Genomic DNA, 14277 nt, shown 5'->3' with positions numbered 1-14277 from the left:
AAGCATTGTATCCTTAGGCCATGTTAGAATCTACCATATAATGAATCATGCTTTCAACGGTAACTAAGTAATACCATAAGAGGTACACGAAGATCATACAAGGGAACAAAGAAGAGCATGCAAAACAACTACTCACTCCAATTTGCCAAGAGATCATAGCATAGGAGGAGGATCAGACCAACAAGTTAAGAAATCACACCCAAGAAAATCGAAGAATGTGATATAAATATAATGTAAAGTGCTGCTTTTCCATATTTTGTAACATTACAAATTAATTTTAAAACCAAGTGAACATGATGCACAAATACAAGAATCTGACATGAATCATGACAATGGGAACACAAAAACCCTCTTCATACAAGATAGCTACTACATATTGCATTATGTGTCCTTCAAAACCACCACCCCACAAAGAAATACTGCCGGAAACCCGGGTGTGTTTGTTCTTGATTTCAAATAAAAAACACTATAGTTAACACCGGATAGTTTTCAATAAAAATATATTATTTAATCTAAAAAAATATCATATAAAGAATACTATTTAAATCAAAACCAAACAAACTAATACAACTCAAGAATAATATTCTCTCAAATATTCAAACTAACAAAGAAGCTCCAAGATCATAAAACATGCATATATAGCAAAACCAAACACCATATAAACATCATCAAGACATGTCAAAGTGTCGAGAACAAATAGATAAACCAAAATCAAATCCAAACCCCATCAAAGAAGAGCTTAATGAAAGCGAGAAAGCAAATTTATACACAGCATATTCCAGAATTTAAAGAAATTGAGAGGTTTACTCTACAAGACACAAATAACATAAATAAGGAGTAGTAATTCCGTGCCATATATAGAATAATAGCTTAGGTACCAATATGATTGATTCTTCAGATGTTCAATTCACCCACGCGCCTTGAGCTCTGCAAGACGCCTGGAGAGATCGTCTTCATCGACCGTTTCACTGTTTTTGGTCTGGACTGCGTGCGCCGCCGGCTGCGGAAGCCCGACGGAAACCTCGAGGCCGTAATCATCGGCCACTTGCTGCATCAGGCTGTTGACCTCTCCCTCAGGTGTGGACAGCGACGTGCTCCCCGCCATGGAACTCTCCATAAACTCCGCCTGCACTTCCATGTTCACGAACTGCTTCTCGAACTGGTCCATCGTCTCCGACATCTTCTGAAGGTTCCCCGTGGTGAGCGACGACTCCAGCGATTTGACGATGTTCCCCATCGATTTGCTGATCACGTTCATCTTCGCCTGCGTGTCGAGGCGCGCGACGACGGCGTCGAGCCGCGACGCCAGACGGAGGTAGTTCATCTGCTCGTTGCGCTTCCGGATGGAATTCTCGGCGTAGATCCGCGCTCCGTCCATGTTTCCTTTCTCAATCGCTTTCTTCACCTTCAATTTCTCCGCCTTCTCCTCCTTCTCGCACTTCCGCGCCTGCCGCTGCAGGCTCTTCGATGTGAATTTCAGATCCATGATCTGCTGCATCAGCTTCTCCGTGTTCCCCATGTCTGTCTACTTTTTCGGAACGAGATTTCGCACAATTTTCCGATGGAATTTGGGGAAGACGACGGTGTTCTTATTGTTCAACCAGAAATCGCAATTAGGGTTCCCTTTCTACGAAATATCCTGACCGTTTGGAGTTGTGATCTGCTGTACGCGGGTTCACCAAACAAGCCCAATTGGTAGCCTTTGTTTATATACGTCGGGCATAGACGGGCCGGGTTCTTCTATGTGATTGGATGCCAATAATAGAATGCGCGAACGCTTTTGAATGTTGCTTAACGACGACGTTTCTTGGTAGCGTTCTGTTTGACTGACAAAATCTGAAAAGCGTTTTTACTGAGACTAAAATTGATAACATTTTTATATTGGGATCATTATATTGGAATCAAAATTAATTTTTTCTCTAAATTTTGTATAAACTTAGCGTGTTTACTTCTACCATTTTTGTTTTGGTTTTAATATTTTATTATTATTATTGTTTATATATTTATATAATATGAAACAATTATTTTAATTTAGAATTTTATTATTTAAAATCAAAATAATCGAGTTGACGAGGCATCGAAATACCGTTCTTTGTCTGAATATGGATATTTCTATTTTTCTGTTCCTATTCATACGTACCAAGCACCACCTAAGTTTTTCAGATCAATTCTATATGCATTAATATTCATATTATCGACTTATTTCACTTTACTTTTATTTTTCCTGATAAGAATTATAATCTTTCCTGATATAAGAGCAAACAAATTCATAAATTTTTTTTTTTTTTTTTGCTTTTTGTAAAAATAAATAATTCAGGTACACACAAGTTCAAACTTCTTGGAAGCCCCAACTGCAATTTCAACCGAATGGAAATTTGCAAGAACTTTGGGGCTCTCTAAAGAACATAGAAGCAAAAAACAGATAAAACAACAACATATTATGAATTTCTAATTTTCCGACAGCCGGTCGACCTAAGAAGCTTGTCGATTCCTCTTCTTGACACCTGACTTGGCAACCTTGAGACTTCGGTTTACAACACTGAGTCTTGCAAGTGCGGCCTTCTTCAGGTCAGGCCGGTAATAGTTATCAGCAACCTGCCCCATTTGAAAGTCATTACTGGAATCAAAATCATCGTCCGAGAAACAGAAACACAGGCAAGAAACGACTGACTATGAATTCACAACCCCTAATTTGAAAATGTACATTCCATTTGATCAAGGGGTAGGGATATATATCTCAAAGAATAGTGGGTCATGTGGCTAAGTTTATTTTGGTGTTGTGCTGTTATAAAAAGCTTTAATATTATAATACATATTCAACCATATCGTAGTCGTATCAAATATGCTGAACTGCATTACTCTAAGTCTCTAACACACATCCAAATTTATCTAAAAGATTCCTTATAGACTTTATGAAGGATCGAACAACAGGCTTTCAATAGCTAATGTGGTAGTTTGTTGCACAGCAAGGAATAATACAATTCATAAGAAAAAATGGGATAAGATAGTTGCCTGGTTAGAAACAGCCTTCGCCATACGGTTGAATTCTTTCTTCAAGATAGATTTGTGTAGCAAACTGGAGGGCTTATTCTGTTTCTTGGTCTTAGAAGTTGCCAGCAGCACCGTCTGATCCTTTCCCGGTGCAATTGTCACTGTTTTCTTGTTTGCCAATCCTGTTAATTAATTACAGCCCATGTGGAAGAACCATGAACAGATATTTAAAATGCTTAACAAGAAGTATTCCTCATAATGTTTGAACATCAAATTCAATTGAAATACTCATCTCCTAATCATGTTTGAAGATCAAATATCATTGAACAATAAGACATGCTTATATCACAAATTGTAGCTGCAACATCCACATGAGTAAACAAATTTGTAATGAGAAGCGAATTCCAATTCCAAAACACATTCAAATTGGTTTCAAAAGTTCATTACAGCATAATCTACAGCATATAACAGCTCTGAACTTTTATGTACCACACACACAGACACACAAAGGCAGAAAACCACTAAAATGAAGAGAATCTAGAATTATAAAAACCCACCGGAGTGCTTGTAGGAGTGCAAGTTGTAGAGATTGTTGGGCTCCCTGCTGAACTTAACACTGGCGGTTCCATTCCCGAACTCCTTCACCAGAAATGAATTGTTCTTCTTGACGATCTCCCATATCAGCTGTCCAGGAACCGTCGCCATTACTTGCACCAAAGAAATCCCAAATTACACAGCATAACAAACCATACTATTAAACCTACGGAAACGAACACACACCAATTACATCAGCGAATCAATCGAGAGAGTTACCTTGGAAAGAGGACAACGAATTCCGACCCTAGGGTTTCGCTGCCAGGCGGCTAATTGAACAAGGAGGCAGAATTTTTCAGACAGTGGCACAACATTTAAACCCTAGAAATGTTAAATGACGAAAATACCCTTTTGTCTGTTTCCCGCAGTTCCTACCGATTTTCTTATATTTACACAGGTTTCGTCTCCGCTCTGATGTTCTTCCATTTTTGACCATAGAAGCAAAATAATCCCAGGCAAAGAGAGACCTTTATGTAAGCAAATACTCCATTTCTGCATTGTTGATGGCAGTATTCTCTCAACATTTACAGAACAAAACTTTATAAATAGTTAGGAGGAGAAGGAACTAGCCATTCGAAGAGATCATGGGTCGTCCCAAAAGGGCTTTCTTGATTTTCATTTTGGTCGTGTTTTCAAGCAGACCTATTTCCTCAGACTCGATCTGGACCACGGAAGAGCCATCTGAGATTCCCACAAGTTTCCTGAATTTCGCCAAGAAGCCTGAGGTCTTTGATTGGATGGTGGGTGTTAGGAGGAGGATTCATGAGAACCCTGAACTAGGGTATGAAGAATTCGAAACTTCTAAGCTCATTAGACAGGAATTGGAGAAGATGGGAATTGAGTATAAGCACCCTGTTGCTGGTACTGGAATTGTTGCCTTCACTGGTTCAGGGAAACCTCCCTTTGTTGCTCTAAGAGCTGACATGGATGCACTTGCCTTACAGGTATACATATATTGATGAATACTTTCTTATTACTGTGATCATATTGGGACTGTGATTAACAATGTAAAGAAATGCTTTGTAGTTATTTAGGTTGTGTTTGTTTGGGGATTGGATTTTGAGTTGGGATTTGAACAGTAAAAGTTTTGAATTTGAATAGTTGTATGATCGTGATATAAATAGGTGTTATGTGATGTTTTGAATGTAAAATTGATTTTTAGTATAATATAAAAAATAAAAAATATGTGTTTGATTTGATATTTTTGGGGGGAAAATTTTGGAGGAATAATAGAATTTTGATAAAATCCTACAACCGAACAAAATTTTAGATCTAGATTTTGCCAAGTTCTTGTGTTCTTGACTAGGAATTGGTTGAGTGGGAGCATAAGAGCAAGAACCCTGGAAAAATGCACGCTTGTGGCCATGATGCACACGTTGCAATGCTTCTTGGAGCTGCAAGAATTCTCCGGGATCATCGCAGCTTTCTGAAGGTCCATCTTGTTTGATCGACATTTGCCAGTGTTCTTGGTTGCAGATTGTATTGTATGGTATAACTCTGTGTGAAATCTGCCTGATTGAAGCAGGGCACAGTTGTTCTTGTTTTCCAGCCGGCAGAGGAAGGCGGTGGAGGGGCGTCGAAGATGATTGAAGCCGGAGTTCTTGATAATGTCGAAGCCATATTTGCTCTCCATTTACATCCTGTCGCATCGGTTGGGCAGGTTGAAGGCAGAGCTGGCCCGATCGCTGCAGGTGCCGGTTCGTTCGAAGCTGAAATAAGCGGGAAAGGAGGGCATGCGGCAATTCCTCAGCAATCGATCGACCCGATTTTAGCTGCTTCGAATGTAATCGTCAGCTTGCAGCAGCTGGTTTCCCGGGAATCCGATCCTCTCGACTCCACGGTAACTCAAATCGGAAATGACGTAGGTAGGATTGTTTGTTTGTTTGATATTTGGATCGGAATACATTCAAACAGGTGCTGATGGTCGCTAAATTCCGAGGGGGCGGTGCGTTCAATGTGATTCCAGATTCGGTGTCAATCGGCGGCACATTTCGCGCCTTCGCAACGCAAACGTTGTTGCACCTCAAGCAGCGAATCGAGGAGGTAACAAAGTTATAAAATGAGTCGACGATAACGTTGTTTTCTTAGTCTCCTCAGAACTTGTAACGATTCGCAGGTCATCGTGGGACAAGCAGCCGTCCAAAGATGCAACGCGACCGTTACGTTCAACTCAGGCGAAAAGCCAATGTGGCCTCCCACAGTGAACGACGAGAAGCTCCACAAACTCTTCGAGAATGTCGCGGGGGACATGCTCGGCGCCCACAGCGTCAAAACCGCACACCCAGTTATGGGAGCGGAGGATTTCTCGTTTTACCAGGAACAGAAGCCGGGATATTACTTCTTCCTCGGAACGAAGGATGAAACGGCGGAAGATCCCGCATCGTTACACTCGCCGTATCTGAAGATCGACGAAAACGCACTTCCCGTCGGTGCTGCGCTGCACGCGTCACTCGCAGTTCGGTATCTTCTCGAAAATTCCCCGGCAGCAACACCTTATAAAGAACCCGAGCACAACGAGCTATGACCACGGAACCATTACAATAAGAGTCGAGAGATCGAAGGCTCTTCGGTTAAGTTAAAAACTCTTCGTTCTATCGATCGATCTATATATATATATATGAATCTGTTCAGCATTCTATGCCTATGTTGACAGAAAAGAATAAGAAATGTTGATCTCTCAAAACCCGAGAAAATCGAACGAGTGTTCGAGCAGCTGATCGAGGGCGCCGGGGGCGAACTTTCTGGCGAAAAGGTAACATAGCTTCGTCGAATCATTGTTATAGGTGCACGGTTCGCCGTCGAGAATCCTTTTAAAGAAATTATCCGTTATGTCGCGCTTTCCGAATGTGGCGGGGTGGGCTCCCCCCCTCGACCAGTCGACCCAGGTGAGGCTCCTGTTGGCGAGTAGATGAGGGGTTTGTATCGTCAGCATAGTCGGGAAGTAATGCTCGTCGACATAGCACGCGGGTCTACAGAATTGCTCGAACTTGGGGTAATATACGGTGTCCTTAACAATGTTGACGGCTAGTTTCCGGTTCACTTCGAACCATTGCGACCCTTTGCGCCAATCGGTGAGATTGACCTCCGGCGTCATGTTTTCGTCGTATCGACCTCTCCCGTAAGGGCCGGGATCGTCGTACGAGCCCATGAAGCTGAGCCACGATCTCGAGACATATTGGTAGACGGTATCGAAGTTTTGGACGGGAATGCAGGCCTCGGAGACGAGAACGAACCACTCGTTCGATATGTCGAGCAGCGCGTTCGCAAGAAGTCGCCGTTCCGCGTCGCACATGCTCATCTTTCCCCACTCGACGACCTGCGATTCAACAACGAAACTTCATAGCGAAACCGAGACGCATCGATATAGCTCGGTCGATAGATCGATACCTGGTTTGGAACTTGCCTCCCGTAAAACACGGACGACAATGCGAAATCCGGACGGTAATAAGATGGCGACGAGTGAACGTAGATCGAATAAAGCTTCTCATTCCCACGGAAGAACTTCTCCCAAAGCGGAGACATCGGCAACGGCCCTCTCGTCAAGAACATGAATGCGATCTTCGGGATTCGCTCGAACGGGTAATGTCGAATTACGGGCACGTGTGAAGCGCGCCAAAAGAGCTCGGTATCGTTCATTTCATGCAGAAGGTTCGACGGAGGCTTTATCCAGGTGGCGAGGGTTGTCGATTCTTGAACGCACGGCTGCAATAACATCGACTGGAAAACGGTCCCGGGGATCGACAGGCTGCGGCTGAGGTACAAACTGAGGAACGAAAATGCAATGCCAAGCCCCAGCAGAAGCAGGATGAACTGAAGCAGCCTTACAGGAACAGGCCTGGTGGATTGATTTAGTGTTCTGACATTAATGGCTTCTTTTCCTTCCTCCAATGATCCAAAACTCCCTCCTCTTGTTTGCATCCTTAAGATTATCGATCCAATTCGCAAGAACAAATGGGAAGTTTCTCCCTTCTCTGCGAAACCCTAAACCCCAAATGTCCTCAGCATTCTCCAGCATGAACAAATTTCTGCAACACAATCAAACAACCACAGCAGCAAAGATCAGGAGGAATCTGAAATAGATAAAACAGAGATTTCTAATGGGATTGATTACCTTTAGACTCAAATTTTCTGCAAAATTGGGGAAACAAAACACACACAAATACATATATATATATATATATTATTGTATATATCAGGAGAAGAGCAGAATTGGGATAAAATGGAATCCAGCGAATGGGGGAGGGATCATATTTATGAATCTGTCAAGAAACGAGCAATGCGTTTAGGGATTTTTGGGGAGATGTAACTGAAATTTTTTTTTAGGGTTCTTTCTTTCCCCTTTCTCACACTCTTTTTGGGTTTCGATTAATTTTGGCCAAACAGCGGTCGGAACCCAGGAAAAAATGCAGCGCTCATGACGTGGTTATACGATGGGATTGGAATTGGATGTGGATTGGAGATTCATACTCGTTCTTACATTGGCAGGTAAGAGAGCATTATGAGTAGAGGTTTCGAGAGCATGGAGGAAGAGAACCTGCGATGTCTTCGTCTTTTGTATCGATATTGTTCTGTAGGTGATGGGAGTGGGTTTTTTGTTGGGAGATCCTGGATTTGGAGTCCTGCATGAATCCCGGCCATTGAGCGATGTGGATGGATCTGTTTGAGGAGCTCAAAGTCTCCAAGAATTGGTGGGACTGCTGATATGGGCAAGATGAATCACAAAAATTATTAGCGATGACCGAAGAAACCATTTGCGTAATACTATTAATTATTATATCAAAATATAGTATAAATTAAAAAAATAAATACAAAAATTATTTCAATTAGAGTCTTATAATACTAATAGAAATACTAATAAAAGAATATTTATAAAAAAAATTATACACATAAAAATATTTTTAATTTTAATTCAAAATTTATTAATCCTAGAAAGTTTAATTTGATCTATTCTTTTAATCTCATCTCAAAAAGTTTTGAATTTAATTAGAGATTATGGCTTAAGATGTGGACATTAAATAATTAATGGTTTAAGTAAATGATGTATGTGGACGAAGTCGATAGGTCTAAGAATGTTTACTAAAGCATTAAAGCTGGAAAGATAGATATGATTCAAAAAATTATTGCATGCATTGGGAAAAGCGTGATGCATAAATTACATATACAATGAAATTTGTTGGCCGCTGCTGCAACAAAAATGATTCACCCAAATAGAAATTTATAGAAGTTGTTGAATTTTGAATTTGAAGAAATTTGAATAATTGAATTTAAAGAGAAGTAAATATTAAATAGCAGTAGTACATATTAAATTGAAAACCAGATCTTTATAGTATGAAATGCATGCCATACCATAAATGCAGAATTCATCCATCACTAGATTCATGATATATGAGAGGCACATAATTTGGCTTTCTTTACATGTAAATTTAAAATTGGTAACTTTTTTTTTTAAAAAAAGGAATATTATATCAAATCATTTTTTCCTCGCACAAAAAAATCACAAGAAATACTTAATTATTTTTAAATTTTTTCTAAATTCTAGAACTTCCAAAACTTCAATATAAACAGAGGACAAGTAAAATAAAATAAAAAAATGCAGCCCCTCTTAAATCATCTGCAAATTGAAAGTCTAAAGAAGTAGAAAGAATTAAATCAGGCAGATGGGGTTAGCCACCAAGATGCTCTACTTAGAACCAAACCTTCAAAAAATAAAAAATAAAAATGGAATCACGAAAGTCACAAATATTCATATATTAACTCCCAGCATCAAAGTAAATAATCTAAAGAAATCAACAAGTTCATAAGACAAAAGGATGATGCTTTTAAGTCTTACCTCTCGTTTTTTTGTAGAAATGCCCTTGCAGTCGTGTCGATCAGCTACTATCGGCGCTCGATGTCAAGAAATCTTTGTCGAATCTTGCATCTGCTGCTCTGCAATCTCAGCCAGTGTTTCAATTCAATCTTGTTGAGTCAGCGTAGCTCCAAGAGGCAAACACATTCGATGTGAGGAGTGTGTGGGAACATATCGACTGGTTGTATGCTTTTCAGTTCGTAACACCCTCTGATGTTCTGCTCCGGCTGCATTTTACACATTTTATCAGTGCCAGCAGATGGGATTATGAAGCTCTGGATGGCAGACTGAAACTTACCACGTCATGGCAAAGATAGTCGAGATCACGGGCACAAGTAGCAGGATTGCACGATACATACACAATGCGGCGTGCTTTCAGTTTCAGTAAAAACTTTATTAGTTTCATGTGCATTCCGGGGCGATTTGGGTCTGCATCAACGAAATGGATACCAATTAGTACAGTAAAGTCTCAAAAATCGAGTCTCTTAAGAAATAATTGAACAGAGGAAGATTGGATTAAACAGAGGTTAACCTGTGATAACAAGATCCGGCTTTGGAAAATTTTCTCCAAAACTATCACCAATTTTGTTAAGATCCCCCTGGAGGAATGTTGCATTGGATATGCTGTTGAGTTCTGCATTACGACGAGCATCTGATATGGCTTGATCAACTATCTCAAAACCATAGATATGTCTTGCCCTAGATCATAAAATAAACATTAGGACAAATTAGAACCAGCAGGAAAATGCATCGAATGAAATTATGGAGAACTTTGGGGAAAATTACCTTTTGGCAAGTGTCAGGCCAATCGTGCCCGTTCCACAAAAGAGATCTAGAACTATTTCAGAGGCATCTCCTTTTAGACAAGCACAGTCCTCTATTAGTTTATACAGGATCTCTGCCTGCATGGAGCAACTACTTACAGGTGACATCAAATGCTATCAAACGAGAAAATGTAAAGAACAATGCGACCTAGAGATATCCTTTTGGCTCAGATGAATAATAGCTTCTTAACATGCAGCGTATAACAGATAAAAGGAATATAGAATTAGGAATAACATTGAGTGATATTCATGTTTGTTGTATACCTGATGTGTATTTGTTTGGAAGAATGAGTTGGCTGAGATTTGAAACTTTAGTCCTCTAAGGCTATCCATAATTGTTGATTTACCAAAGAGTGTATACTCCTGCTCCCCGACAGATGTGTTTCCCACGGAAGTATTTACATTGTTCATGATGCTCACCTATGTTCAGGAATTAGTAATAAATAACCATTACATATGTACATATTTTGATGGAGCTAAAATAACCCATAACTTGCAAAAATAAGTAAAGGAAGCTTAGGCATGGTGCTTAAAGTCAATATTTCCCACTCCATCAAGTGACTACACATTAGAATTTCACCACGAAATACAAATATTTAAAACCACTCAAGATGCTATTCACATTGATGGAGTCACATGCATGTGGTCAGAAGAAAATACTTAAGTTCTAAATTTTACATAACCGATGTACGTTATGAATATTGTCATATTGTAGGGAATTAGCTCGTAGGGGAAATTTCAACACTCACCCAGCCAGGTAGGAAACTTAAAATATTATTATTCAACTACTCACCACATTAGGAAAAGCTGCAGCCTTCTCAACTAGGGGCTGCAAGAGTTCCGGTTTGTATGATGAAGTGACAAAATTAATCATCAGTTCTGGCTGACCAATCTCAATATTCCTGAAACAAATATATTAAAAGATTCAACATTGATCATGTAGCTAGCTGTACTTCAAATTTGAATAACCATCACTAGGAACAGGTGAAGATAAGTGTCAAGAAGTATTTAACAAAATATATTTTCCAGGCGCCATATCAAAGCCAGAAAACAAGTAAATGTACAGTCCCCAGTGATTAACTAAGCTCCAAAACTTCTAAAAACCTTGATTAAGGTAGAACGAAAACAAAACATTTAGAAATATTTACTTCATTACTGTAACAAATAGCAAGCACATTTCAATTTCTGTCTTTCTTTTCTAGTTAGCAGCATTCATTCAAACTATAAACTTTCTTTCCTTTCCTTTCTGATGATGTACAAACACATGGTTTGTTTCTAGATAGTACTCATTGGAAGTTTTCACACAGTAGCTGTGTAGCTTCCAAGAGATGTTCTGTGATTGTGATATATATGGCTTTAAGATGCTAGATCAAGCATAATAAAGCACATCTTAAAGAAAGGAATAATTAGCAATCTCGCTTAAGAGTCCAAACATATAAAAGGAGTCCACTTAAAGGCTTGTTTATAAATTACAGATTGGAAATGCAAGTACATTAAGCAAGAACTATCACATATCATAGAAAACAAAACATGTGCCTACCTGCCAGTTCTAAGCATTAAATGCTTTAAAAACCCACGATGGGAGTGCACATCATATGGAGTAAGGCCAAGTTCATGATCTCGCCAGAAGTCTTGAATAGCTGCAAGGACCTATAAATCAGAGAGAGTCTTTATTTGCAAAGATGTAAATCTATTTGAAAGATGGCATGCCCATGCTTATTAGCTTGAAAACTAAACATATCTTGGTACAAGAAGAATTCTTAGTAAAAACTGGTTGTGTTTGCATGGCCAACTATTTGCCAAAAGAGGATGGCACACTGAAAAGATAACCGACATGAGATATTCCAATAGTAGTTTCATGTTTCAAGTTTTATTGAATGCTGGAAAGAGCTGATGCAATCTAAAGCAAAGAAGTGATCAATGATGAATTAACTCTATCCAATTTAATTTGATCAAGAGATGTGGATTTGGAATAATCTATACTTCACAACAAGGAGTGCAAAATGAAAAGATAACCAACATGATATATCCCATATTCTATCATACTTCCATCATTCATGTTGCAAAGTGTATTCAATGCCTGGAAGCACTTGATACTATCTAAATCTGCAAGTGATTAATGATACACTAATTTTATTCAATACAATTTGGTTAAGAGAATGTAGTTTTGTGCAATTTATGCTTCTCATGGATGCAAGACAATAGAAAATAATTCTCGTGCCAGTACTTGATGTTCACACTAGAACATTAACAGATACAAATAATGAATAAATAAACAAACAAATGATCAGCATGAAATGAAAATCATTAACCACCATACCTTGTTTGCTGGATCACTTTGTAATAGGCAATTATTGATATTAAGAACCTTGTCAAAAAATCCAGGGGCATGCAATCCCAGTGCATATTCTTCGGTCTCATCACATTCTTGTTGCAAAAGTTCTGCAGGTACCCACTTTTTGGTGCTAAATGAGAACTCCATCTATATAGAAGCAGAAACGAACTTAAAATGTTAATCTCCTGTATAAGAAACTTTTATCTCCCTTTATTACATGCATCTTATCCAGGCAACCTTGGATAATCCATGTCATTGAGCAATGAAGAAAGATAATACACTATGACAGTGTACACCAAATTGGAATCTCTCTTTACATTAATGACTAAACCATATTATCAAGAAATTCATAATTATATATCAGTTCTGAAGTACAAAGCTTTACCCCAAGAACTAAGAAAAATTATATTGCCTGTGCAAACTATTCATGGCTAGCAAATACATTGCACAACAAATATTTAACACCAAAATACAACACTAATGCCACTAGATAAGTACAAAATAAATTGAAAATCAATCAATGTAACACAAGCTGACCTTGTTTCGGTAATGAAACTGGATATCACAAGGAACAATGGGCTTCAAGACTCCTTCACGTTTGAGGTCATTATCCGAAAACCTGCCAACATGTGTAATTAACTCGTACACCTGTTGCTCCTTAGCTCTAATCTGAGCTCCATACAACAAGTTCTGTGTTTTACAACCCCCACAATGCGATGCAAATTCACAAGGTGCTTCGACATAATCCCAATGTGGAGTTATGGTCTTCAGCTTCTTCACCTGCACCATTATGGAATATACACTAAATCAATAACTGAAACCACTCAAAGCATATAATATTTCCCTAAAAACATATACTTACTCAACCATTATATTCACTACAAAAGCTATACAATGCTCAAAGTTCACACCGTATTTCACCAAATAATTTGAAACCTTGTGATACACAATGTTTTTTTTCCAACAGAACGTTAATATAATGAATTTAATAAGATAATGTAACAAGTGCGTAAAGGCAACAGATACAACCTCTGCATAGTTATCCTTCTTACGAGTTACACGACCCACGAACCTTTCTCCCGGCAACGCGCGGTCGCACATAACGACGAAGCCGGTGTCAGCTACCTTGCACAATCCCTTTCCTTTGTATGCTAAGCTCTCGCAGACTAGCTCCAGTGTCTGACCACGCTTCGGGTAGTATGACACCACGTTCTTATCCGTTTTTGTGCTGATAGGAGGTTTAGGAACCGCAGATGTAGTTGCGATTTCTTCTTCCGGATGTTGGATTGGTGAGGTCGCCGAAAGTACAGAAAATTTCCTCGGTCGCCGGAGGTCCCGCAGCCAAGGGTGAGGCCGAAAGAGGCGGGCGCCGGTCGCCGGAGCAGCCGCCATCATTTGGGATTCGCTGAGAAAAATTGAAAACCGAAAACGGATTAATGTTTCCGATATTGAGCTAATTGACAAAATTACCCCAAATTAATTTGCTTATATTTTTACTTGGATTTTTTAATTATTATTTTTAATTAGTGAAATGGTATAACATTTTTATCAGTTGATTTAACATATGAAATAATTTTATACGATAATTTAAATAAATATTTTTAATATTAATATATAATTATTTTTACTAAAATAGTAAATATATACTTTAAAATAGACAAAAAAAAAAAATAATAAAAGACGTA

The 14277-nt window shown here is 38.9% G+C and overlaps 5 protein-coding genes across 6 annotated transcripts; 1 reads left to right on the top strand and 4 right to left on the bottom strand.

The window, feature by feature from the left end:
* Positions 1 to 621: 621 nt before the first annotated feature.
* Positions 622 to 1673, bottom strand: LOC127254294 (ESCRT-related protein CHMP1B-like). The gene has a single exon (XM_051279329.1). It carries the CDS (start codon positions 1517 to 1519, stop codon positions 908 to 910), a length of 612 nt encoding a protein of 203 aa, XP_051135286.1. The 5' UTR covers positions 1520 to 1673; the 3' UTR covers positions 622 to 907.
* Positions 1674 to 2266: 593 nt separating this feature from the next.
* On the bottom strand, positions 2267 to 3924 carry LOC127254027 (60S ribosomal protein L28-1-like). Its single transcript, XM_051278882.1, has 4 exons — positions 3805 to 3924; positions 3549 to 3698; positions 3013 to 3173; positions 2267 to 2595 (listed from the first exon to the last, which is right to left on the bottom strand). Exons 2-4 carry the CDS (start codon positions 3694 to 3696, stop codon positions 2473 to 2475), a joined length of 432 nt encoding a protein of 143 aa, XP_051134839.1. The 5' UTR covers positions 3697 to 3698; positions 3805 to 3924; the 3' UTR covers positions 2267 to 2472.
* Positions 3925 to 4009: 85 nt separating this feature from the next.
* LOC127254025 (IAA-amino acid hydrolase ILR1-like 4) lies at positions 4010 to 6336 on the top strand. 2 transcript variants are annotated; one of them, XM_051278879.1, is made up of 5 exons: positions 4010 to 4529; positions 4892 to 5017; positions 5111 to 5425; positions 5500 to 5628; positions 5702 to 6336. In XM_051278879.1, exons 1-5 carry the CDS (start codon positions 4170 to 4172, stop codon positions 6107 to 6109), a joined length of 1338 nt encoding a protein of 445 aa, XP_051134836.1. In that variant the 5' UTR covers positions 4010 to 4169; the 3' UTR covers positions 6110 to 6336. The 2 variants fall into 2 exon arrangements, with proteins under 2 accessions (XP_051134836.1, XP_051134837.1); XM_051278880.1 differs by having other exon boundaries at positions 5111 to 5450; positions 5552 to 5628.
* LOC127254026 (glycosyltransferase BC10-like) lies at positions 6155 to 7561 on the bottom strand. Its single transcript, XM_051278881.1, has 2 exons — positions 6973 to 7561; positions 6155 to 6901 (listed from the first exon to the last, which is right to left on the bottom strand). Exons 1-2 carry the CDS (start codon positions 7501 to 7503, stop codon positions 6263 to 6265), a joined length of 1170 nt encoding a protein of 389 aa, XP_051134838.1. The 5' UTR covers positions 7504 to 7561; the 3' UTR covers positions 6155 to 6262.
* Positions 7562 to 9304: 1743 nt separating this feature from the next.
* LOC127254024 (uncharacterized) lies at positions 9305 to 14033 on the bottom strand. Its single transcript, XM_051278878.1, has 10 exons — positions 13622 to 14033; positions 13130 to 13372; positions 12578 to 12739; positions 11798 to 11907; positions 11051 to 11159; positions 10522 to 10677; positions 10220 to 10335; positions 9966 to 10132; positions 9732 to 9862; positions 9305 to 9660 (listed from the first exon to the last, which is right to left on the bottom strand). The coding sequence occupies exons 1-10, from the start codon at positions 13985 to 13987 to the stop codon at positions 9553 to 9555; spliced, it is 1668 nt and encodes a 555-aa protein (XP_051134835.1). The 5' UTR covers positions 13988 to 14033; the 3' UTR covers positions 9305 to 9552.
* Between the last annotated feature and the right edge of the window lie 244 nt (positions 14034 to 14277).

This window comes from Andrographis paniculata, unplaced genomic scaffold, assembly GCF_009805555.1.
Source record: "Andrographis paniculata isolate CXL003 unplaced genomic scaffold, ASM980555v1 Contig52END, whole genome shotgun sequence".
In the NCBI taxonomy this organism is placed as follows: Eukaryota; Viridiplantae; Streptophyta; class Magnoliopsida; order Lamiales; family Acanthaceae; genus Andrographis; species Andrographis paniculata.
This window is presented reverse-complemented; position numbering and strand designations above follow the sequence as displayed.

Excerpts from the sequence above, each read along its gene's own strand:
- LOC127254294 (XM_051279329.1), bottom strand. The coding sequence starts at position 1,519 with ATGGGGAACACGGAGAAGCTGATGCAGCAGATCATGGATCTGAAATTC.
- LOC127254027 (XM_051278882.1), bottom strand. The coding sequence starts at position 3,696 with ATGGCGACGGTTCCTGGACAGCTGATATGGGAGATCGTCAAGAAGAAC. Across the intron at positions 3,174-3,548 it reads GCACTCCTACAAGCACTCCG|GATTGGCAAACAAGAAAACA; the intron begins GTGGGTTTTTAT and ends ATTAATTAACAG. Across the intron at positions 2,596-3,012 it reads CGAAGGCTGTTTCTAACCAG|GTTGCTGATAACTATTACCG; the intron begins GCAACTATCTTA and ends CAAATGGGGCAG.
- LOC127254025 (XM_051278879.1), top strand. The coding sequence starts at position 4,170 with ATGGGTCGTCCCAAAAGGGCTTTCTTGATTTTCATTTTGGTCGTGTTT. Across the intron at positions 4,530-4,891 it reads TGGATGCACTTGCCTTACAG|GAATTGGTTGAGTGGGAGCA; the intron begins GTATACATATAT and ends GTTCTTGACTAG. Across the intron at positions 5,629-5,701 it reads TCAAGCAGCGAATCGAGGAG|GTCATCGTGGGACAAGCAGC; the intron begins GTAACAAAGTTA and ends AACGATTCGCAG.
- LOC127254026 (XM_051278881.1), bottom strand. The coding sequence starts at position 7,503 with ATGCAAACAAGAGGAGGGAGTTTTGGATCATTGGAGGAAGGAAAAGAA. Across the intron at positions 6,902-6,972 it reads GGAGGCAAGTTCCAAACCAG|GTCGTCGAGTGGGGAAAGAT; the intron begins GTATCGATCTAT and ends GTTGAATCGCAG.
- LOC127254024 (XM_051278878.1), bottom strand. The coding sequence starts at position 13,987 with ATGATGGCGGCTGCTCCGGCGACCGGCGCCCGCCTCTTTCGGCCTCAC. Across the intron at positions 11,908-12,577 it reads AAAGTGATCCAGCAAACAAG|GTCCTTGCAGCTATTCAAGA; the intron begins GTATGGTGGTTA and ends TCTGATTTATAG. Across the intron at positions 9,661-9,731 it reads ACTATCTTTGCCATGACGTG|CCGGAGCAGAACATCAGAGG; the intron begins GTAAGTTTCAGT and ends TGTAAAATGCAG.